Consider the following 24853-nt stretch of genomic DNA (forward strand, 5'->3'; position numbering starts at 1 on the left):
CGTCTCTCGCTCTCTCTCTCTGTCTGTGATCCGTGTTTATGAACCACGTGATTACGCACTGGTTGAAAACTTTCTTCACTACGGACACAATGACGCGTTGGTCATTACACTGGTCAACAAAAAATAATAATTCTGGCCTGGACTTTTGCAGCTGTTTTAGACTAATTTCAGGGTGCTGATTCCAAAGCTGATCTCAGATTTGCTCTATCACATCTGATTTTTATGCTATCTGCATACCCCATTTTCATTGATTTTACCCGAAATTAACTCTGTCACTTATGACCAGTGTTATCCCTGCATCATACCAGCTGACACCGTTAATTAATTAAAGGGGCAAGGACACTGGAGGGAATGCCGGTCCTACTTGCTGTACCTGCCGTGTAGGGGACACCTCAGCACATAGGGATGTCAAGTCGATTAAATTTGATTATTGATTAAACACGCGCCGCCGTTACCGGCACAAACCTGACACTCAAAGCGTCATCACCGCTGGATAACTCAGCACGAATATCCTGAAACCATTGCAACAACACTGCCCCTCCCACTGCTTGATATCACGGTTCGACTCATTCTATCAGCCCTGCTGGGGTCCACTAAAACAAGTCCTGTGCCGCCTTGTGGTTGTGTTATGGGAGGGCTGACCCTGGCATAGTAATGTGGAATTTTTACCGATAACGTGCAGGACATTAGCCGTTGCACTCCTTACAAACGCGTACGGTCCCGGCCGCGAATAGATTCATTGTCGAATTCACTTGGAGTATTAACCTCTCGATACAAGCATCGCGTGTGTAAGAATCGACGCTTCTCCACCACGTAGCACGCGTCACACGTAACGCGTCCTCGTGATTACTCCAGCCACCGGAGGCCGCTACAGTCACCGCAGTTTCCAAACAATCGATGCTTACGTAGTGACTGACTCAGAGACACGAAGAGCAGGTGACACTTTTGTTAATTAACACGGCCTTAACATTTTGATTTGAAGCTTTCGTGACTGCAGGGATTCATATTCTTGGTTCTTTCGGTAAAGTCACGTAGAAGGGAAATAATAAAATAAGATTTTAATGTTTTTATTATTTTATTATTTCCCTTCTACGTGACTTTACCGAAAGAACCAAGAATTCGGCCTTAACAGTTAACACTTGGTAACTACGGCTCCCAGTCAGGACGGCTGGTAGACTGCCTGACTGGCGACGCCGAGACGGTGACAACTCCGGCAGCACGACGGGGAACCCTCCCCCCCCCCACTGCACACGACAGCCCCGAGCTCCCCTCCCGGGGCCCCTCTTATACCGTCAGCGTGGCCTGCTGGCTCCGCCCCCGGCCACGCCCCCCTTCTGGAACCTACTAGTGGGTTCTCGATGTGCCCCTTCCGTGACCCCTCCCCTAGATCCCTCTCTGGTCTATCATGTGACATGCTGTCAGCCAGGGCTGTTGTAAGCTGCAGATCCCCTTCCCTGCCAGCAGTGAGCGCTATGCTGCTACGTGACCGATTCTATGTCACTGCACTTGCATGAATCGCGACAATTACTCGAATTCGCCGGGTGATGGGCGGAGAGAATCGTTCCGGCCACGGGCAATTACTATGAGGATCGATGGATGCTGCACTTAGTCACGATTCTATTAAATACTCAATTATTGTACCGCAGTATGCGTAGCGCCGTTGTGTACCCATGTAAGCCAGCACTGCGGGGGCAGCAGCGAGGGTTGGTGGGTCACACACACACGCAGGTGGGCTGTGGAACTCCCGTCTTCCCCGTGAGCGTCGAGGAAGAGCTCATACCGTAGCTTGCCAGGAGAAGGCAGTACAGCGAAATGTGAACTCCACCTGTTCCATCTGCATGGTATAACGCATTTCCCCTGTTTCCTCCCGCATGGAAAACATAACCATGAATTGGCCGATAACATCTTAGTATATAGAGGAAGGCAGAGCTTGGGGGAGGATAATTTGGCGCGTGGCTGCTGCTTGCCGTTTCCCACTCGTCTGCAGTTCCTCCACGCGCCTCTGAGTCATCCTTTCTCTCCTCTCTCTCACTCGACGAGAGCGAGCGAATGTACTCGGTTATCCTCGCTTCAGCAGCGGCGTTTGGCTGCGAGCCATCAAACAAAGACAGTGGCCACCGCATCGCGCGCTTTCGGATGCGCTTCTGGGGCCGTCTGGAACGCTCTTCCTTCCCATAAAAGGAAGCCCCTGGGAGCTATGCACTTTTAAATGAACTCTAAATTGGAAACTCCGTTCTTTAAAACTGCCTTTTTATTGTTACATGCTTTTATTTAACTCACTCTGTCTGTTGTTGTTGTCGTATCCTCAAATCTTGTAACTCAATTTTAACCCACTTGCAAAGTGTGATCGACTGCAAACTTGGTATACTTATGTCATACTGATGACAATACTATATTCTATCATTCAAAATATATATATTAAACCATCTTTTTTATATGTTATGTTTCGGCTTGGGTCTAATTGTCCACGCTCAACTGACGTTGGCTGTAAATCACCACGGTCCCTTACGTTATGGCAAGCTTCGGGGCCACTTTCTGGAGTCGTGGAGTTTTGCCATTACGAGTACGGTACATTTCATTAAAGCGTGTTTTTTAAAGAGTATTTTTGAATACTTCTTATTTGTGTTTAGTCTGTGGTCCTTCTTCTGCCGCACCTCCGATGATCACGGTTGGCCACGGACGGTGCTAAAGAAGTTCTACATGCATGCGCACGTGACGGCGGCGGCCGCACAGCGTTACGACTATTCGTCATCATTGGCACCACAGCAAGTGGCATGGGGCCTGAGTCGCGAGTGTAGCAGCCGTGCAGACAAAGGCGTCGTGGCATCGACGGCAATGGCCACGCACGCCGTCCTCATCTTCATCTTGTTTACCTTTCGAAGTGATTTATTTTTGCCTTTCCTCGACTATGCACTCCCGTCGTGTTTTTTATTTGTTTGTTGTTGTAACCTTCTGACCCCAGGTGGCCCTACTGGACGTGTGTGTGTGGGGGGGGGGGAAGAGCTTCATAGCTCATCGGATTCCTCCAGTAAAAAAAAACAATTCTGATTCTGATAATCTTGCGGCACAGAGCTTCTGAGGTGTCAATAAATTAAGTACATGTACCGTTTTAAAATTACATTTATTTCTCATGAACTATTTTCCGGAGTTCAGCCCTGACCGGGTGTTACGGTGGCTAGGAGATGTTAGCTACCTCGCCTGATATGCAGGAGGTCGTGGGGTCGATCCCGATCCTGACGCCTGATGTATATTTGGACTTTGTGGTCGCGTGGATTTTTCTCCGGGTCCTCCGGTTTTCCCCTCCACAATTTAGAAACATGCGCTTAGAGTGCTATAAATGATACATTTTCACGCGATGAGCCACTTCGTTGAGCTATAACTTGTGGCCAGGTCGCTTCTGAGAAAGAGCTGCATAGCTCAGGGAGCATTACCTGATAAAATAAAATAAAAAATGTTTTAGCTCGAAATATGTACGGCTGAAACTGAGCCCCAGTTCGCTTGGTTCCCCCTGCTGGGAAAAAGAACGACATTGATTCTAGATTTGAAGCTTTCGTGACTGCAAGGATTCATACTCTTAGGTGTTGTCGCTAAAGTCACGTAGATAAATAATAATAAAATAAAATAATAATAAATGAAAATAAATCAATTAAATCACGACGTTTCGGAGGCAACACAATTCTCCGTCTTCAGGTGGGACCATCAAAGCAAAATTTACTGTATCAAGTGATACACCTGAAGACGGAGACTTGTGTTGCCTCCGAAACGTCGTGATTTAATTGATTGATTTTCATTTATTTTTATTTAATTTTATTATTTTTTACCTACGTGACTTTACCACAAAATACCTAAGAGTAGAACGACATTGGTTTAACCTGCCCTGTGGCGTGGCTGACAGTTGTACTCATTCAGATACTTTGTGCCTCTCTCACGGAGCAAACGCGACCTCTGGCGGAGAGACAAAGGCGGTGAAGCAATCGGGGAGCAGAGTTTTCGCGCACACGTCATGGTGTAAACCCGTGAAACACGCCGCACAAGAGGCGCGAAGAGGAGGAATCCACAGACGAGTGGAAAGGCAGCAGCAGTAGCAACCACGCGGCGATGAACCGACCGCAAGCTCTGCGGTTCTATGTTCATAAGCGTGATTGCATGTGGGGAAGGCGGTAGTGTAGCGGGTAGCGGTGAGCGCGTTGCTCTACTGAATCCGGTTCGATTCTCCCGTGACGATGATCTGAACCGGTCCTCGGCCTTCGCTCGGTCGATTCAGCCTCAAATGAGTGTCGCGGTGCGGTGTGTAAACATCGCCTGTGGGGTGATAAAGACCGCTTAGGGCGTGGTGTTGACCACCCAACCCTCTCGTCGTGTGCCGTGCCGGCCTTCATAGGTGCTCGCTAACAGCACTTGTCCCAACAGTCTGTTAAGGCTACACGGTGGATCTTTGTCTTGGAGATAGAAAGCTGAGCTATAAATGAGTATTTACGATGACAATTCCTCATTTAAAAGACAACATATGGAGGGAGAAATCTGGAAGAGGGTATTTTGGTTTACTCTTCCACCCTGGGCCAGACGTCTTGGAAGAACATGGGAGTACCAACATTTTAGGGGCCGTCCATAAATGACGTCACGCGATTTTGGACGATTTTTGACCCCCCCCCCCCCCTAGTCACACGGCGTCACAAAAAGTCAGACCCCCCCTCAAATATGATCCTTCAAATCGCTTTAAACTATTGTCATTGTAGTGCGTATTTAATGTGGCGCTGCACTCTGATGTTGTAGGAGAAAACATTTATTAAAGTCTATTTAATTAAGTAGAACGTGTTGTCTATATTTATTTAAAGTTGCGCATTTTGATGTGACGTCACATTTCTTAAACCCCCCTCCCCCTTCGTCAGACATCGTCACAAATGTCTGACCCCCCCCCCCCTAGGTGCGTGACGTCATTTATGGACGGCCCCTTACCCCACAGTTGTGGATACAGGACTGTTGTGGTTAAATAAAGGACATCCATTCCGAGTAATCACGCTCATGGACAGGCGACGTGATTTGGTGAAATACCCAAATCAGTCGGTGGCGTCGAATCACTCTGCACGTGGCCAGACGATCACGATCACCCCTCCCCGGTCAGGGGAAATCACGTGACTCCCCCCCACCCCTCCACAAGGTAAGGGGGGGTCACGTGATAGAGTTACGTGATTCTTCAGGGGGGTAATGGTGTCACGTGGTACCTTAGGGGGGGTAATGGTGTCACGTGTTTTTTCAGGGTGGGGGGGGGGTAATAGAGTCACGTGATCCCTCCGGGGGTTAATGGTGTCACGTGGTTCCTTAGGGGGGTAATGGAGTCACGTGATCCCTCCGGGGGTTAATGGTGTCACGTGGTTCCTTAGGGGGGTAATGGAGTCACGTGATCCCTCCGGGGGTTAATGGTGTCACGTGGTTCCTTAGGGGGGTAATGGCGTCACGTGATCCCTCAGGGGGGTAATGATGTCACGTGATTCCTCAGGGTGGGGGGGGTAATGGTGTCACGTGATCCCTCAGGGGAGGTAATGGTGTCACGTGATTTTTCAGGGCGGGGGGGGGGGTAATGGAGTCACGTGATTCCTCTTCAGGGGGGGGGGGTAATGGAGTCACGTGATCCCTCCGAGGGGGTAATGGAGTCACGTGATTCCTCTTCAGGGAGCGGGGGGTAATGGAGTCACGTGATCCCTCCGAGAGGGTAATGGAGTCACGTGATTCCTCTTCAGGGGGCGGGGGGTAATGGAGTCACGTGATCCCTCCGAAGGGGTAATGGAGTCACGTGATTCCTCTTCAGAGGGCGGGGGGTAATGGAGTCACGTGATCCCTCCGAAGGGGTAATGGAGTCACGTGATTCCTCTTCAGAGGGCGGGGGGTAATGGAGTCACGTGATCCCTCCGAAGGGGTAATGGAGTCACGTGATTCCTCTTCAGAGGGCGGGGGGGGTAATGGAGTCACGTGATCCCTCCGGGGGGGGGGGGTAATGCAGTCACGTGATTCCTCTTCAGGGGGCGGGGGGTGGGGGATTCCCCCCCCCCCCCCGACGCGACTTAGCCCCGCCCCGCGCGCCCCACGTGATTCGCCGCCGCAGCGCGCGCCGGTTCCGGCCTCGCGGGGAGACAGCGGCGGTGGTGGTGGTAGTGGTGGCCGTCAAAGTGACATCAACCACAGCGGTGCTAATACTAATAATACTACTACACTCATCATCATCATCACAATACTCACCACAGCCGTGAAGGATAAGGATGGCTATAGGCAGGGGCAGCGACAACCACTGACAGCAACAATCGGCGCAGGCGATGTTGATGTTTTTATTGTGTGGTGATGACGGTGCTGTGCCCCACGTTGATAAGAAAACAAACTAGTTTGTGTCAATAGCGACAACTGTGTTCAAAACAACAACTGCAGCGGCGGCGACGACGCCGACTGACGATACGGACAACAGCGGCGGTCGCTTAAACATCGGCAACTGGATTTTTTGAAGTTCCATCATCTTCAGCAACAACAACAACCAACTGGGTACGGTGACAACATCGTCAGCAGCAACTGCATCTGCACGGTTGGCTACTACCACGTACGGCGCGAAAGAAGTCCCACGTTCATATGGCCACGAGAGCTCCAGCAACGTGAACAACAGCAACTGGATGCAGCAGCAACAACGACAACAACATCATCAACATGCAGCGGTAGCAATTAACGAGCAGTGCCCCACCTCATTAAGTCCTTAATTAGTACCGGGGCCAAATTTGGCGAATTGGAATCACGGAGACCCCCCCCCCACCCCACTCAAGGTGGGCGAGACCCATGCGGACAGCGATAGACCCCCCAGCAGTAACCCACCCCACCCCCTCGATTCCGTGCCGAAGCTGATGGTGGTACCGGTCAAGGATGCACGTGGCTAGAGCGGACGAGGTGACGCCTCTACTCAAGGCGCAGCCCTGGCAGCAGGAGGTGGAAATCGGCAAGCCGTGGGCTCTGGGTTCGAATCGGGAGCAGGGTCACAGTTGGAGCCACTGCCAGGGTCACAATTGGAGCCACGGAGACTTGTCACGCAGACCTGGTCATGGAGGACAGGGTGAGGGTGCGAACCCAGGTGACCTGGATCGAGATCCCATCTGGGACTCGGTCACTCCGGGCCTTCGGGCCGTGGGGTTGGTCAACGACGCCGACAGTGGCGTAAACGGCGAGGCGGACAAGGCGGCCACTCCAGGACGCGCGTATCGGCGCCGCTGGGCCGTGTTGGCCGCCTTCTGTTGCATCTCGTTCCTGCAGGGACAGGTGTGGAACAGCTGGGGGCCCGTGGCCGAGTCGGCACGGCTCGTGTTCGGCTGGGGCCCGAGCGACGTGGCCCTGCTGGTGGTGTGGGGCCCCGTGGGGTTCATCCTCTGCCCGCTGTCTGTGTTGCTCCTGGACAAGCGAGGTGACTAGGAGGTTGACTGTCGTGGCGTGGGTGTGGTGGACTGTCTTGTGTCTGTAAACCAGCTCTGTGGCGGCGAGAGTTGTTGGATCACACGCAAATTCGTGAATCTCCTAGCTTTGAAAACGCTCCATAAAAAATGTACCCGTAAAAACAACGTGTTTCACTATAAATCCTTTATATGCGTGGCGGCTAGAGTCCTCTCGTCCTCTGGCTTGAGATGGCTGCCACCTATGGGTCAGATGATTGCCTGCCACCATTAAGCAATTGGTAATTAAATATAATTTTTTTTTCCCTAAAAAGTGTAAAGTTATGGGGAAAAAATTTCACGAAAATAAATTGTCACGCACAACGAGTCTGTGTGCAAAATGTCAGCTCGATTGGATCACGGGAAGTGGGTTAAAAAACGACCGAAAGATTTGCACGGTCGTAAGCGCGCAAGCAAGCAAGTGAACTTAATATAAAGGATTTAAAAATGTAAAATGTTTTGACAAACATCCTAATGTATTCCGACCATCCTGATAAAACGGTTGAGACTCGATGAGGCGTCCCTGGTTTAATAGAGGGCATCATTATTTTTAACTGCCACAAGTCTCCTTCACTGTTCCGCTTGTTTCACTGAACTCTCTCGCCTGGTAAGATCAGGGCTAACGAGGCACTTGCTGGCTTTGTGGTCTGATCCTCTCTGTGCCCCCCAATGTCTCCCCCTGCCCCATTCCTCACCACTGCTACAGGCCTGCGCAGCTCCCTGCTGGCCACGTCGCTGGTGGTGGTGCTGGGTTGCTCGCTCCGAGCGATCCCCACGGCCGACAACGCCACCAGGAAATGGTAATTACTTAACGGGCTCTGTAATCCCTCCTCCGACGCTAAGCGCAATAACAAAGTTAATCCGAGCCAGGCGTGATGGCGGTTGTAACCGTGGCCAGTGGTCCGGCAATGTTGAGAATGGCAAACTCACTGGGTTGTTGTGAGGTGGTCAAGAGATGGCATTATGGGATATTGTGGTAATCCATGAAATCAAACTTTTTTTTTTTACTAACTAAACTATTCTAGATTTGAAGCTTTCGTGACTGCAAGGATTCATACTTTTAGGTTTTTTCGGTAAAGTCACGTAGGTAAAACATAATAAAATAAAATAGTAATTAATGAAAATACATCTATTAAATCACGACATTTCGGAGGCAACACAAGTCTCCGTCTTCAGGTGGGACTGTCACAGCTAAATTTAGCTTGTATTTAAGATCTTGTCTCTTGGATTTCTCCTCCCTTGATACAGTAAGTTTAGCTGTGACGGTCCCACCTGAAGACGGAGACTTGTGTTGCCTCCGAAACGTCGTGATTTAATTGATTTTTTTTTTTTACCTGCATGACTTTACCGAAAAAACCTAAGAGTATAACTAAACTATGTATTTTAGCAGGTAAGGCCCACTGAGCTATATCTTTTTTTTTTATAAGCGAACTGGTCGCAAATGATAGCTCAACGAAATGGTTTATGATGTGGAATTTGACAGCAGCCAAATACTCTTAAACGCATGTTTCTAAATGTGGAGGGAAAAACCGCAGGACCCGGAGAAAATTCCACGCGACCACCGGGGAGAACATGTAAACTCCAAATATACAGCAGGCGTCAGGGTTGGGCTCGAGCCCATGACCTCCTGTATACCAGGCGAGATAGTTAACATCTCGCCGCCATGGCGGCTATGAATAGCCCTACTTGAGTTTTTTTTCTAGATGATGAACAAATTAGTTGGTGCTGCTGCGTTGGCAGTGGTGCACAAGCACACGTAACAAAACAACTCGGACACATTCGTTAAAAACACCTTCAAAGTATAACATAAATCGCAGACGAGGTTTCGGATAATGGCCCTTCTTCAAAGCGATACAAATAGAGAGGCCAGAGATATAGATTGGAGACTGGGGCCTGATTAGCATTAAATGTTAGCTTTTTTTTCCACATGAACAATTTTTTTAATTGGCATATTAATAGCTATCTGTTCGCGGCGAATGCGTTAACAAAGATATACACTTCCAAGGAAAAACTTATGCTGGAAAGCGTCAAAAACCCATGCACATGCCTGTTTTTTCTTTCCTGTGTCTTTGCCCACAGATGGGTACGCGGTATTGAGTGTCGCTAATGCATGCACAGTGACGTCTGCACTGCCATAACCTGTCCAGTCCCTAGTTCCTCTTTTGCAGAGCATCATCACTGCCCACGCGTAGCTTTGACGATAACATTCTGTGTTGTCATCAATTTGTATCCTTTAAGGCACCAACTACCGCTATCCGATTTCTTAGAATTCAAATCTGTAGCTCAGTCAATGGGATGATATCATTTCTGTGAAGTATGGAAATTCTGCTTTTTTTAACGATCCTTGGCTTATACTGTAACCAAGCCACTCTCGTGCGGCGGCTCCATAAACAGCCACAGAAACCCAGCCAATGCTCAGTCTTGTGAGAAAGATGAGTCACCGTGGGATAATTATCTCATAGTCCGTCATCACATGATGGCCAGTTTGCCTGTCATCCTTGGCAGCTTTACTGGCGAGGGTGTGTCTGGTGTCTTAACCTCGCCCCTGAAATCTCGCCACTGACCTCTGTCCTCTGACCTCACCATTGACCTCTCACCCATGGCCTACCAATCATCTCCGACCGCTGACCGGCGTTAATTTCGTCAGCACGTTAGTCTTTATAGTCCTCGGCTCGTCGCCGACAACCTGTGTAAGTTTAGTCCAGTCTCAAGTCTGAATTTCACTTTGTCATTACATACTGGCTACATTAACGCTGGACAACGCGTGAATGCGGTCATATTTTTTTTTACATTTTATTGAATGAACTAACTCTGCCGTTGACCTCTCATCGCTCGTCCTCTTGCGGCTAACCTCCGAACGCCACCGCAGGCTTATCCACGCGGGGCAGCTGCTGAACGGCGTGGCCGGGACGACGACCATGGCGGCGCCGCCGTACCTCTCGGCCGCGTGGTTCCCGGCTAAGCAGCGAACCACGGCCACGGCCATCGCCTCGCTCATCGGATACCTGGGCGCCGCCTCCGCCTTCCTGCTGGGCCCCGCCGTCGTGCCGGCGCCAGGGCCCACGCCGGGGCCCGCGGAACTGCAGCTCATCTCCAAACGCATTGACATCATGCTCTACGCGCGTACGTGGCCGGTGGTGGTGGTGGCGATGAGGGTGATGGTGATGATGATGAAGGTGGTGATGGCAGTGGTGGTGGTGCTGACAATAGTGGTGGTGGCAGCAGTGAAAAGTAGTGTCATGGTGGTGATAGTGATTACAGCGGTGGTGCTGGTGGTGTAGTGATAGAGTTTGTAGTTGTAGTGATTTATGGTAATTGTGGTGTGGCAGTGGTGGTGTCTTGTTGTTGTAGTGTTCTCGGTGGTGGCGATGATATTGACGGTGGCGGACACGTAACAGTGCAGTGATCATCGATGAAAATCAATTGTTACGCCCACGGTACATGCTGCACGTGTCGTGGGCGAGACACGACACAAATGAGACGGCGGAAACGATGCGCGAGAGAGCAGACACCTGTAGGCGACTCACGGCTCCGGCTCTAGACAACTCGCGCCTACTGGGCACACACGCGACGGCGAGAGCGCTTTGTCTTTTCTTTGGGTTGCGCCTTGTTGCTTTTGGACGATAACAGTCGCGACCCCCCGGCACCTCCCCTCCGCACACGCACGTACACACACAGAGGCGGCCTACGCCGGACTGCTGCTGGTGGTCGTCCTGCTCTTCCTGCCGGCGCTGCCCCCGCGCCCGCCCAGCCTCTCCGCCGCTGCCACGTGCCTGCCGTACCGCGTCGCCTTGCGCAAGCTCGCCGGGTCGGAAATCAACGCGCTCCCCTCCTCCCCCCCCTTCCACATCAACCCTGCCAATTGACCTTTAAATGGGGTGTGGGGCACAGTTGAGACAAACTTTAAGCAAAAGTTAACCGCTAAACGGACTGATTAACAACATAATCTGACATTGCCTCTCGCGCTTACTCTGTTCCGTCTCTCGAACTTCGCCGAAGTGGATAACACTGAATGAAACCCACCACTGGCGTTAAATGTTGTATCAAGATTTTTTTTTTGACTTTACGCTAAGAATTTCGAAGGGTTGGCTGAGCTTTCAGCTGTGGGGGATGGGGCGGTGGGGGAGGGGGTCTCAGCCCTCTGCAGCCCACAGCTGACACGACAGGGCTGACTAACACGGCAACCTGTAGGGTTGCCACCTGTCCAGGTTTTTAATAAACAGGTTTAACCTGAACAATCCGAGAAGTGGCAGCTGTGTTTGGGTGGCCGTGGGCCACTGCCAGCCCCTGGTGGCCTTCCGTGCGCCCACTGACGTGTGGCCCCCGACAATACACAAAGAGTGGAAACACCCCTTGCAGGCGGTGTGGAGACTGGGCTATTGTGTTGAACTTCATCGCAGTACGCACACTGCACGGTTTTGATAGACCTCGTAGCTGGCTGACCGAGAGATGTGCGTGCGTCGCGCCACTGCAGAAGCCGGCGCTTCTGGCTCATCGCCCTGGCCTACGGCGCCGCTTCGGGCGTCGTGGGCGGCTGGAGCGGAGTCCTCGACGTCATCCTGAGCCCCAACGGCGTCTCGCAGGTGACGGCGCACGCCGGGACACGTTGTCGGGCGTGGGGGACCGTTACCGTTCTGCTTTCGAGAGTTTTCCCCGAGCGGACGCCTTTGTGCCGTCACGCGAAGGCGACGGCACGGTTGCGATGTATCTTCGCCCGTACACGTAGAGCCCTCGCTCAAAGCCCCTTGCCGGATGAGGGCCTCCCCACCCGTGCCTGTGCGGGTCGTAGGCTACTTGACCGTTATCTTCTTGGTTCTTTCGATAAAGTCATCACGTAGAAGGGAAGTAATACAATAATACAAATAAAACATAATAAAATAATTCTCACGACGTTTCGGCCACAACGCAAGCAGCCGTCCTCAGGTGAAGAACAGGTCTGTCGGAAAGACAGCGTCTTCACCTGAGGACGGCTGCTTGCGTTGTGGCCGAAACGTCGTGAGAATTATTTTATTATGTTTTATTTTTATGATTTTATTACTTCCCTTCTACGTGACTTTACCGAAAGAACCAAGAAGATGAATCCCTGCAGTCACGAAAGCTTTAAATCGAAATTTACTTGACCGTTACTTCTTCAGCACGCTCGTCAGTGCGGGCTGGTGAGTGAAGGCAGCTGCAGCAGGCACGAGGATGTTGTGAGTGCGGCAAGACAGAGGGTTTTGCCTCGCTGCCCTTTGCCACCCACGGCATGATCTCTGCACGGTTGTTTACACCCCAAAAATAAGCGACACGCTCACCGTTGTCGGAAGTTTATTTTTCGATAAAAAGTCAATTCCTCCATTCCATGTAGGGCTCCGCATGAATTAAAAATATTATTTCTACCTACGTGACTTTACCCAAAGAACCAAAGAGTATGAATAAAAAAACCGACATGCTAACCTTAAATATATTTAAATATACACCTGAACATATCTATAAAAGCAATACACTTTCTATGAAAAGTACATTCCTCCATTCCATGTAGAGCTCCATATGCTATATATTCAAGAAAAGTAGGAAGACTTTCGATTGAGGAGCAGCTGTTCAATTGGCGATTGAGCGTGGAATGCCACATTCTCTGTCTTTCTCACAATCTGGATAACAATCCGCACACAAACATTCCAGAGTTATAAACCATATATTCTGTGGATTATTTGACGTCCTGGAATGTAAGGCGCACCCCAAATTTGTGGCCAATGTCAATAAAGTTACGCAACACACGACAATGACACCAACCGCCATTCGCAACTAGGTGGCGGTGGCATGACCATGGTGCATATGCCAAGTTTTGAAGGCTCACTGTTGGCAGGAGTTCATTGGGACAGACCCAGGGTGTTATGGGTTTACTGACTGAGATGACTGGCAGATGGCACCACCTGTGCCACCTCGCTGTGTACGAGTCACCCGACGCTCCGCTCTGCCCTCCGCTGTAGCTGGAGAGCACCTGCTTCTGACTAAAAAAGACAAAGATCCCCCGTATAGCCTTAACAGACTGTTGGGGCAAGTGCTATTAGCGAGCACCTATGAAGGCCGGCACGGCACACGAGGGGGTGGGTGGCCAACACCACGCCCAGCCGTCTTTGTCTCCCTAGTGGCGGTGTTTACACATCGCACCAGGGACTCATTTGAGGCTGAGTCGACCTAGGGGAGGCCCGGGACCGATTCAGATAATCGTCACTGCTGTTGGTCGTGAGCGGGAATCGAACCCGGGTCGCCAGTTTCATAGCGCAGCGCGCTAACCGCTACACTACCTTCTGACTAACACACACATGCACACACATGATTAGGAGACATTCCCCCAACTTTTTCTTTAAAATACAGGGTACAAAAAAAAGTGCATCACAATCCAGAGATAACGGTAACTCTGTAAACGTCAAGCTGAGTTTCCGTGATCTGTCGTGTTGTGTCTTACGGCAGGCGAAGGCCGGCTGGGTTGGTTTTTCTTGCACCACGGTTGGAAGTTTCGCCGGCATCATCATATCCAGGTGAACGAGAGTTACATTTTAACTTGCAATTTTATCGAGGGCACTGTGTGTCGTCTTGGTGTGGTCTGGGATTGTTCTTGTTGTTGTGTTGCTGCCTTACCCAAGATTGCAAAATCGGCAGGAATTTATGGACTGCAATTTGTGCTTATAAACTTTTTATTTTTAGTGACTTGCTTACCTTTTCTATACTTGGCACTTTTACAGTTTTTTTTGTATTCTTCGTTGTTGTAACTCGCTGTTCCTTCCCCACTTTGAAAGAGAGCTTTATAGCTCATCGGATTCCGCCAAGGTAGATACATATTCTGTTCTGATTCTGAACAGACCTACTCCCCGCCACCTGATGTACGGCCCTGTGCAGAAACTACTCGGCAAATAGCAGTGCATTGTGGACATCAGAATGTATTTTATGTGATATTAGCAATGGGGTGGGGAAATCGTCATCAAGCAGTGAATGGGCAATGGCTGATGATGATAATGCCAACTGTAATGTCACATGCTCCAGCCACTTTGTAGAACTCTCTTTGTCTCTGCGATGACATTTGGATGGTTCATCGCATGCCGATCTGCCGAATCCTTGCGGTACTAACGGCAAATTTCCCAGAACCCCCTTGGCGATTTTATTTTTTTCAACGTCTGGTGGCGGCCCACATTTGAGCGGTGGTGGCGTGGTGTTAGCGTCGCGTGCGTGCGTCCATGCGGCAGGTTCGCCGACTACTGTGCGGGGCAGCTGAAGGCGATGCTGCTGGTGATCTACACGGCCGCCACCCTCGCCGCCGTCTGGTTCACGCTCATGTCCTACGGCAACATTCCCTTCTTGCCGTTTGACACAGGTACGAGCGCGCGGACCGCCGGGGCGAGTGCCGTTTGCGAGCGCCTATTGAGGGCGCACCTCCAATTAGCGTGGCTGGCTACGTACGGTGCGAAAGAGGTTCAACGTACATACATGCGAGGGAGTGGCGAGTCCAGCACCACTCCCCTGCTGCCTATGTTTCCCCAGTGCCGATGTTTTACATACCAAACAAGGTACTAATTTTAGGCTAAGCCAGCCTCGGGGTTGGCACCGGAGTGGTTCAGATAGCACAGAACTAATTTCACGATGCCTTAAAGCGCCCTCTTTTATCCGCTTCCATGCGATGTTCTCTGATAGAGGGGCGAGTGACCAGGTGCCCCACCTAGTATTGATAAAGGGTAATCAATGGGGTTAGTTGGCCTGTGGCTGCATCTCCAGCATTTGGTTAAATTCTTTCACCTTAAATCAACAGGAAAGTTTAATCTCTGGAGGCCCCACCTCTTCCTCTGCATTCCTCACTCCCTCCTCTGCATTCCCCACCCCCTTAGTCGTTGGGCCCTATCCCATCCTGATTTTGAGACCCCATATTTTCCTGTTTGGGCTCCGCACCTTTCCTTTTTATGCCACGCCCCTTCATCTCTAGGCCCCGCCTCTTTCTCTTTAGGCTCCAACCCCTTCCCCCCCCGGACACAACCATGGGCGGGTCTGAGTAGTGGCGGGGGTTGCGGACGGTGGAGGGGAGTGAGCACGCGTGGCAATAAATAGCTCGTGGTGAGTGGGGGGGACGTATCTTGAACTTTTTTCGCACCATACCTAGCCACAAGCGTGTTAATCCGAGGTGTGTGACAGCGCAGGTAGGGGTGGCGCAGCCTCACGATGACGCCAAAAACTCTCTTTGGCCCGCAGGCAGCCTGTACGCGTGCACGCTGCTCCTGGGCGTGAGCACCAACAGCAGCATCCCGCTGTTCTTCGAGCTCTTCGTGGAGACCACCTACCCCGTGCCCGAGGGCATCACTTGCGGCATCGTCACCTTCCTCAGCAACCTCTTTGCGGGGCTCCTGCTGGTCTTCCTCATGGTTTACCCCCAAGGCAGGTTCCCTCGCTCTCCGCACGCCCCGCACGCCCCTAGTGTGGGTCGCCAGTGTTACTACTGTGATGTGAGGATATATCCGGCTCACTGACGTATCACAACTCGTCATGGTGATTGGCTCTGCCGGTCCTGGTTTAGAGCCAATGGGGGGAAGCCTGGGGGCATGGCCCTGACGTGATGGAAAGGTGACAGCTATAAGGATTGGTTCTGCTGGCTTTGGCCACAGCCAATGGAGAGATGAGTCAGGGGCGTGGTCCCGGGAGCTGACGAGGGAGCCTGGAAGATTCCATGCAGGCTAACGAGGATTGGCGGAAACGTACCACGTGACCCGGGTATTAAATAGGGGTGGAGACGAACGACACGGGGTCAGAACGGCAACGAACGGAGGAAGGGGGCCACGCGGGAGCGGGGCTCCGAGTTGCCACATGGCAGTGCGTCTCTCTCTCTATCTGTCCCTCTCACGCTGCCTATCAGCAGCGTGAAGTAACTGTAACATAAGTTGAATAAAAGACAGATTCCAGAAGTCGTCTCAACGAGCTTTATTACACAACTAAAGCTAAACTATTACACTGGTCAACAACAAAAAAACATGTTTTTCTGGCCTGGACTTTTGCAGCTGTTTCAGACTAATGTCAGGGTGCTGATTCCAAATCTGATCTCAGATTTGCTCTATCACATCTCATTTTTATGCTATCGGCATACCCCATTTTCATTGATTTTACCCGAAATTAACTCTGTCACATATGATTGCAAGTTGTTGCGAGTCAGTGACTGCTTTAGTGTTAAAATATGGTGCTGTATTTTAGGATAGTGTGTTTATAATATAATTTCATGTAGATATCCACATTTATTTAATATTTTTCTTCTGCAGTTTTTATTGAAAATGCATTATTTGATATCTCAAAAACCTGATGTGATAGACAAAAACTGATGCCAGATTTGGAATCAGCACCGCAAAATTACCTAATAACCGTTGAAATACCTTATGCCAGAAAAAGTGTGTTGACCAGTGTTATTATTTGACCAGGTAAGGCCCACTGAGCTTATACAGCAGTTTTTCAGAAGTGACCTGGCCAGAAATGATAGCTCAACGAAGTGGCTTACCACGTGGAAATTAATAGCAGACAAATACTCTGAACGCGTGTTGATTATAAATGTGGAGGGAAAAACCAGAAGACCTGGAGAAAAATCCACGCGATCACGGGGAGAACAGGCAAACTCCAAATATTCAGGCGTCGGGGTCAGGATCGAACCCACAACCTCCTGTATACCAGACGAGGCAGTTAACATCTCGCCACTGCGCTGTTGTACTGTGTTATAGTTCTGAATATGATCTCTGCTCGTTCCAGACGTGCTGTGGTTGAACTGGGCGCTCGTGTGCTCGTGTGTCCTCACCGTGTTCCTCGTGCTGCTCTACCGCGAGGGATACAACCGCCTGCAGCTCGAAGCTGTCGCGAGCTCGTGAGCCGGGACAAGTTGGCTCCGGTCGCACCACCACCACCACCACCACCACCACCGCTCACCACCGCTCACCACCGCTCACCACAGTTCACCACAGCTCACCACCGCTAACCACCGCTAAAACCCCGATGCACTCAGGCAGATTCAGAGCAATAGTTGCCGGCGATCGACGCTAGAAATAGTTGGCACGAAATCTTATGGTTAAAAAAAATAATAATGCGGTTTTCCAAAATCTGGACCAATCTAATTACTGCTGCTATCCGTCGTGGGCAACTGAGATGGCAATTTCCAATCCGATCGCAGTTGGAGGTCACGTGACTACCCTAAGTTGTGCGCCCAGCATTGTTGGTTAGAAAGCACAAGTTTTCAACAACAAACGTTGCTTTAATTGGACGGACGTAACCCCCATAACTCTACGACAGTGCCGCATCAAGTTGCCAAAGCTGCTCATGATAAAAACACGTCGGTGATGATTTTTGGCGACGATTTGCCTGGATGTTGCCCGGATGTTGCCCACGTGCATCAAGACCTTCAGCGGGCCCTTATCCCGGCGATAAGGAACTTCCAACGTTGTCGAACGACACTACGGGCGAACGCACGAGGAGGCACGCGCGCGCGCTCAAATTCACGCAAACGGCCACGCAGGAACCGGGATCCCGTGGCCCCGTCTCTTTTTAACGAGTTTATAACCGCGTGTCGCGGAGAAAACGACGCGCAAAAACGGCACAGAAATCTTCCTGATGCGACTCGCCGATTGAAGGGGCGGCGTCAACCACTGTAGCTGGGAAGCGCTGCTGCTGCTGCCACGTTCGCAGCGTTCGTTTCCCCGACTAACGAAACACGTGCAATAATTTTAAGAGATGCCTTTTTATTTTTCCAAAATATATATTGAGAAAATGCATGTTTTGTTTTCATCCGGGTGGTTTTAAAAGGACCTCTGCGTTTCCGTAGCGGGCTGATTCGTGTTCCCACCGTGCTCACTTCATTCCTGGCGTTTGACCCCCGTGACGGTTGTTGTTTTACTGGTGACGAACCTTGCAGCTGTAATGGGGGGGATTCAACTAACCTCCTCCTCAGCCACGTGCACTTGGTCTCACCCAAGACGCCAGCGTGCACACTCGGGTGATACCATTACGGGTTGTGGGTGGGGGGGGAGATGCAGGAATTTGGAACCATCACCCGATCTCGTGACGAGTTTACGTTTACGTATGTTGAACTTCTTTCGCATCGTGTTGTCGTGATTTTTAAATGTGTATACAACTTTAAAGGACTTTGTTTGCCAGTGATTTACCACAGACTGGGAAATATTTGACCAGTATTTTCTCAAACACTGCCTTAAACGTGTAATGTGTAACAATGATACATTTCGGGTGAGAGCCCATTGTTTTATTCTTTTAAGCACCGCACACGTGTGCGGTACGTGCCACTTTAGCCGACATAACCGGTTGCACTGACCTCCGGAAGAGGTTTCATCATTTTTTCCGGGAATTATGTTTCCAGATGGCAAAGTTTTGGCCGTAAAAGTGTACTTTGGATCCAATGACCACACGGAAAATCTTGTTGTTGCTGATCGTTTTTAAATACTGTGCATATATATACACATTTCTCACGTGACGGCCAAAACAAATAAACACGTTTGTTCTGCCGAGCGATGTGGTTGCCTTTCCTATTTTCCTACGGGCTCATGTTTGTGGACTGCCCCTGATGGGGTGGATAGAGAAGGCCGATTGATTTGGATGAAGTGCAGATCAAGTGGGGGCGAGTGGCGTGAATGGTCGGACTTGGATAGCAAACGCAAGCGGAGTTGGGAAATCCGGCCCCCTCAATCAGAGACACCACAGCACGCCCCAGGCCCCTGCTGCTCCAAAGAAAAAACACACAAAGAGGTTGCCGCTGGTCACAAGACAGATATCACGTGACGCTTGTTTTTATTGTGCGTTTTGTGTCACTGAGGATGTGTGTGTGTTCCTGTGTGTGTTTTTGTCTTGTCACGTGGTCCTAGTTTGCGTGCATACCTGGCAACCCCTTACCTTAGTACAGACCGATTCAGACATTATTGGTCACCCCGTGCCCTGATGAATCTCAACGTGCATCCTACAAAGTCCCATCACAAGGGAGAAACACAAATAAACCAAAACATGTTTTGTGCCCGTATTGAAACGGCTGTACGCCCTATGGACCCCATAACTCAATTTCCCTGGCCAAGAATACGGGGTAAACCGTATGGGTAGACAACCTCAGAGTTGTGATAAACTCACGTGCAGTACGACCTGTGTTTGATTTAGTGTGCTGATCTTAAAGGTGCATTGAAAAATTATAATACTCCTATTGATGCTCCTGCTGTGGTGGAGTGGCTCATGCAGCCAGCTATGGCTGCAAGGTTTTGGTAGTACATGTTTATGCCATTTATTGTGAAAATGCCGTCACAGTTCCTATGATTGCTTTTTCATTGCTTTCATGGCTTTATTTTGGTGATTTCGAAAAGTGTATTGGTTTAGCCATGTTTGTTGTAGTACAGAATTAGACTGATGGCCTTAATCTAAGTTGTCTTATGGTTGTTGGTGTTGTTGTTGTTTGACTTGCATCCCACTGGGATTTTTGCACACAGCGTTGGTGTACGGTGTTTTTTTCTGCAATATTTTGCTGTCTTTTCTTGGATTTTCTGTTTGCACTTAGTCACATATTCACTTTAAGATGTTTTTTGTTCATGTTTTTTGTTTGTTGCGGTTGCACCCGATTCAAGAGCCGAATGGCTCACAGGGCTATACCTAATACATGAACTTGAACTTGAAGTGGGCGCAGTAAACGCTCTCCCTGTGTGCGTTGGTGGGGGGAGGGAATGGATGGAGTTAGTTCCCTGGCTGACACTGAAGAGAGAGAGCGAGAGAGATGATTCTTGCTCGACCGGTTTGGATGACCGACTGAGCGAGTTTCAGCAGCAGCAGTCTGGAGGAGGGGGGGGAGGAATTGCCACAGGGCTCGGTGGTCCACACGTCCTGGAGCTAGTGAGTTCCACGTGTGCCGAGGCCAAGCAAGAGAAGCGGCGAGTTTCTTCCAGCTCGCCCAACACCAACCCAACAACAGCTAAGTGGAGTTTACCTGCCGTTCGTTCACCTCGCTATGTTGAGATGCAGTGTTGAAAAGTGCGGTGAATGTTTTCTGCGCGTGGATTTTCAGTGCGTTAGGGTGGGTGTAGTCTCTCCGGTGTCGGATTAAGCTAGTGCGGGGCCTGTAGCATAAAGGGGCCCTAAATAAAACAACACATAAATCTTAAAACACACAATTTTAGCTTGCACAGTAAAGTAATTGTATTTTTTCATTCGCTATACGGACAGATAAGACAAATTGCTAACATTAAACACCCGATCATTCATAAAAGTTGAAGGCGGTATAGTACTATAGTAATAGAGCAAGTGCAGAATCACTGAACCGGAATTGATAGTTTGAAAGCATTTAGCGCGGGGCCCTTGAAAGTGCGGGGGCCCGTAGCACGTGTAGCTACTTGTGCCCCGAGGGTAATTCAGCACTGAGTCTCACCGGTGTGTGTGGTAATCTGGGCGAGGCTAGCAACAGAGTGGCGTAGCACGGTTGGCTACGTGCGGTGCGAAAGAAGTTCAACGTCCATGCAGACTCTTAATCTTGCATACGAGGGAGCTGGGCAAGAGCTGGGATCCGTGCCGTGTCCTCTCAACTCTCGCCGTGACCGCCAGCCCTGCGCCCTCGAGAGGACCATACTGGCCTCCCGGCTGAACTGTTGTTTAATGGGTCGTCCATAAATGACGTCACGCACCTAGGGGGGGGGGACGGTCAGACATTGGTGACGATGTTTGACGAGGGTGGGGGGGGGGTGTTTGAGAAATGTGACGTCACAACAAAATGCGCAACTTTAAATTAATATAGACAACACGTTCTACTTTATTAAATGGACTTTCTAATAAATGTTTTCTCATACAACACCAGAGTGCAGCGCCACATTAAATATGCACTACAATGACAATAGTTTAAAGCGATTTGAAGCATATTCTTGGTTTTTTCGGTAAAGCCACGTAGAAGGGAAAAAAAATAAAAATGTTGCTGTGGATTTCACACCTGATGATGATTGCTTGTGTTGCAGTCGAAACGTCGTGATAATTTTTATTCTTTTATATTTGTATCGTTTTTTTTATTTCCCTTCTACGTGACTTTACCGAAAGAACCAAGAATATGAATCCCTGCAGTCACGAAAGCTTTAAATCAACGATTTGAAGCATGTTTGATTTTTTTTGGGGGGGGGGGGGGCAGAGCTTTGTGACGTCATATTTGAGGGGTGGGGGTCTGACTTTTTGTGACGCCGTATGACGAAGGGGGGGGGGTCAAAAATCGTCATAAATCGTTCAAAATTGCGTGACGTCATTTATGGACGTCCCCCAAGCCCATGGGCTTGCATGGTTAATGCTGCATCCATAGGCAGTGCGTGTGCTGCAAGCTGACAACTGTACCCGAGTCTGGATGGGGATGTGTGTGTGTGGAGGGTTAAGCTTGGGGGGTTTTTCTGCGTGTGAAATATACGAATGGGGCTGGCTGCTTGAGCAGATGCCGTGACGGGCTGTACCACAGTAACGAGTGAAGCTGCGTGACTTTTAAGCTCGGATCTTCTCCCACCACGCGTTTGTCCCACTCATGCCGGGCGTGTTCCGCTCCCATTGCCAACCTTCCCCACGCTGCCCGGCCCTGCGCCATCTCTCTCTCTCTGTCCGCTCCTTGGGCCACCATTTACGATCGCAACCAAATCCCCCCCCCACCACCACCACCTCCACCTAGTCTGCCTTCCTCTTGATCTCTTTCCTTCCACTTGCACCACTTGCCACCTTCTGACCCACGCAACTGTCTCTCCAACACGACCGAATCACACCCAGAGCCCTTTTTAAATCCTTTATATTAAGTTCACTTGTTTGCTTGCTTGCGCGCTTACGACCATGCAAATCTTTCGGTCGTTTTTAACCCACTTCCCGTGATCCAATCGAGCTGACATTTTGCACACAGACTCGTTGTGCGTGACAATTTATTTTCGTGAAATTTTTTTTCCAAAATTTTACACTTTTTAGGATTTTTTTTTTTTAATATTTACAGTAATTACCAATTGCTTAATGGTGGCAGGCAATCATCTGACCCATAGGTGGCAGCCATCTCAAGCCAGAGGACGAGAGGACTCTAGCCGCCACGCATATAAAGGATTTATAGTGAAAAACTTTGTTTTTACGGGTTAATTTTTTCTCTCTCGGTTGTTATTCACTCAACTTCAGAGGAGGATTTTGCCCCCCACTTTCGCCGTGGGGACATCATCAGTGCGAGAGGGGTCACCACGTATTTGACAGGGGGGGGGGGGAGTTCACGTGCTGTGTATTGTCCGGTGGGCCCGCACTAAAGGTCAGGGGCCCGCACTAAAGGTCAGTGGCCCACACTAAAGGTCAGGGGCCCGCACTAAAGGTCAGAGGCCCACACAAAGGTCAGGGGCCCCCACTAAAGGTCAGAGGCCCACACTAAAGGTCAGTGGCCCGCACTAAAGGTCAGTGGCCCACACTAAAGGTCAGTGGCCCACACTAAAGGTCAGAGGCCCACACTAAAGGTCAGTGGCCCACACTAAAGGTCAGAGGCCCGCACTAAAGGTCAGTGTCCCGCGGTGCCTTGCAGTAAACAACACTGGACCAGCCGAATGGCAAGGTGTCAGTAAACCGTGTTTGTGTTAATTAACACGTCCGGGTTTTAAAGTGTGTGTGGGCCATGTGATGGATACTCTTAGGTTTTTTTCGGTAAAGTCACGTAGGTAAAAAAATTAAATTAAAAAATACTAAAAGTAATAATAGAAATAAAAGAAAATAATAAATCACGACGTTTCGGAGGCAACACAAGTCTCCGTCATCAGGTGGGACCGTCACAGCTAGATTTACTGCATCAAGTGAGGCAAAATTCCAAGAGACAAGCCCTTAAATACAAGTTAAGGGGGGAGGGGCGTATCTGAATGTGGTAACTAGGGAACGGAACGTGGGGGTGGTGGGCGGGGCTACAAGAGAAATTGGCCAACGTCGTCAATGTGTGCAAGAGAACAATCGGTGTACCTCGACCTAAACCGTTCTTGAATACAAGTTAAGGGAGGAGGAGGGAGGAGCTTATCTGAATGTGGTAGCCAATGAATGGAACGTATTGGGAGGGGGGGGGGCTAAAAGAGAGTGAATGTGGAACTGTTGGACCTGTTGGTGCACATGCTAGAAGAGAAGGGAAATGCCCATGTTGTTTTACCCAGTGTTGGTTGACAATCAAATACGAAAAGGAGAGTACTGTTAAACGTTGGGGATGTTAACACTCGGTAAAGTAAAATAGTGCCTGTCAAATAAGATGGTCCAAAAATGTGTAGTTACATCTTTTTTGCATGGTTAATAACATCTTTCCAATGATTACTCAGTTTGTACCCATCATCACGGTTGAAATTATGTCTGTGTTTGTAAATCTGGATGGCTTCGTGTACAAACCTTTGATGGTAGCCAGAGGGTTTGCAGAGCACCTTGGTCTCGGAAAAAACAATATCATGAGAGCCCACAACGTTGTAGCAATGATCGGCAACAGCAGAAGACTCAATTTTGCCGTGTTTCAGTCTCCAATTTGTTTGTTGCGACTGGCTTTGATGCCCAAACTGGCATGCGGCTACTCAGGCACTTGTGTACAGGATGAGTGATCCAGATGTCTTGTGATTCCCCCCCCCGCCCCCCATTTAATGCTCAAAAAACTTGAAGATTTTTTTGTAAGCTTTATTTAAAAACAGAAATGAATATGCAAAGTGTGTTTAAAAAAATGTCAATGGTCAATTAATTTGTGGGTCACAAGACATCTGGCATCACCACGAGTACCGAGGGCGGCTCCTTCCCACGTGGTGCTGCTCGCCCCGCCAGTTTTTGAATCCCGTGGTGCCATTTCCGATTTTTATCTCCCCGCACATCCTCGTCCACCCGATTCTTTTTTTAATGCGACGCTTGTGTCTCACGTTACCGGCCAAATTCTTTTTTTTGGCTACGGCCCGTGTTGACTGCACTTGAAAAAAATTCTCTCTCGATGTCCAGGTGGTTTAGTTTTGATCTGGGACATTTAGTGGTGGTGGTTGCAGTGCCTCATTGAGGGTGACCGCAATGGTTCACCTGGCGCCCTACCGATTGCAGTTTTCCTTGAACGTCGTGTGAATGTTTTTCGGGTTTGCGAAAGACTTCCTGAGCCGAGTGGGCTTGTCATCTTAAACCTTCCCGATTGATTGGTGTGGGGTCTTTAATGTCCCGTTGAGCGCTAAGCTGCACTACGAACCTGGCCACCCGGGTTCGATTCCCGCTCGCGGCAGGCAGGAGTGATGATTATATGAACCGGTCGTGGGCCTCCCCTAGGTCGACTCGGCCTCAAATGAGTACCTGGTGCGGTGTGTAGGAAGGCAAAGGCGGTCTGGCGTGGTGCTGGCCACCCACCCACCCACCTCGTGTGCCGTGCCGGCCTTAATAGGTGCTCGCTAACAGAACTTTCC

General features: G+C 49.9%; 1 protein-coding gene across 1 annotated transcript; it reads left to right on the plus strand.

Moving 5' to 3' along the window:
• The first annotated feature begins 6096 nt into the window (after positions 1-6096).
• Positions 6097-18962, plus strand: LOC144938224 (solute carrier family 49 member 4 homolog). Its single transcript, XM_078866040.1, has 9 exons — positions 6097-7429; positions 8161-8254; positions 10324-10577; positions 11133-11262; positions 11929-12037; positions 13908-13975; positions 14678-14805; positions 15672-15854; positions 17205-18962. Exons 1-9 carry the CDS (start codon positions 6898-6900, stop codon positions 17318-17320), a joined length of 1614 nt encoding a protein of 537 aa, XP_078722166.1. The 5' UTR covers positions 6097-6897; the 3' UTR covers positions 17321-18962.
• Positions 18963-24853: the final 5891 nt, after the last annotated feature.

The sequence above is a fragment of the Lampetra fluviatilis genome, chromosome 21 (genome assembly GCF_964198595.1).
Source record: "Lampetra fluviatilis chromosome 21, kcLamFluv1.1, whole genome shotgun sequence".
Classification (NCBI taxonomy): Eukaryota; Metazoa; Chordata; class Hyperoartia; order Petromyzontiformes; family Petromyzontidae; genus Lampetra; species Lampetra fluviatilis.

Bases quoted from the DNA above. Each gene is read 5' to 3' on its own strand.
- LOC144938224 (XM_078866040.1), top strand. From the start codon at position 6,898: ATGCACGTGGCTAGAGCGGACGAGGTGACGCCTCTACTCAAGGCGCAG. The intron at 8,255-10,323 runs GTAATTACTTAA...ACGCCACCGCAG, and splicing joins GACAACGCCACCAGGAAATG to GCTTATCCACGCGGGGCAGC. The intron at 14,806-15,671 runs GTACGAGCGCGC...TTTGGCCCGCAG, and splicing joins CTTCTTGCCGTTTGACACAG to GCAGCCTGTACGCGTGCACG.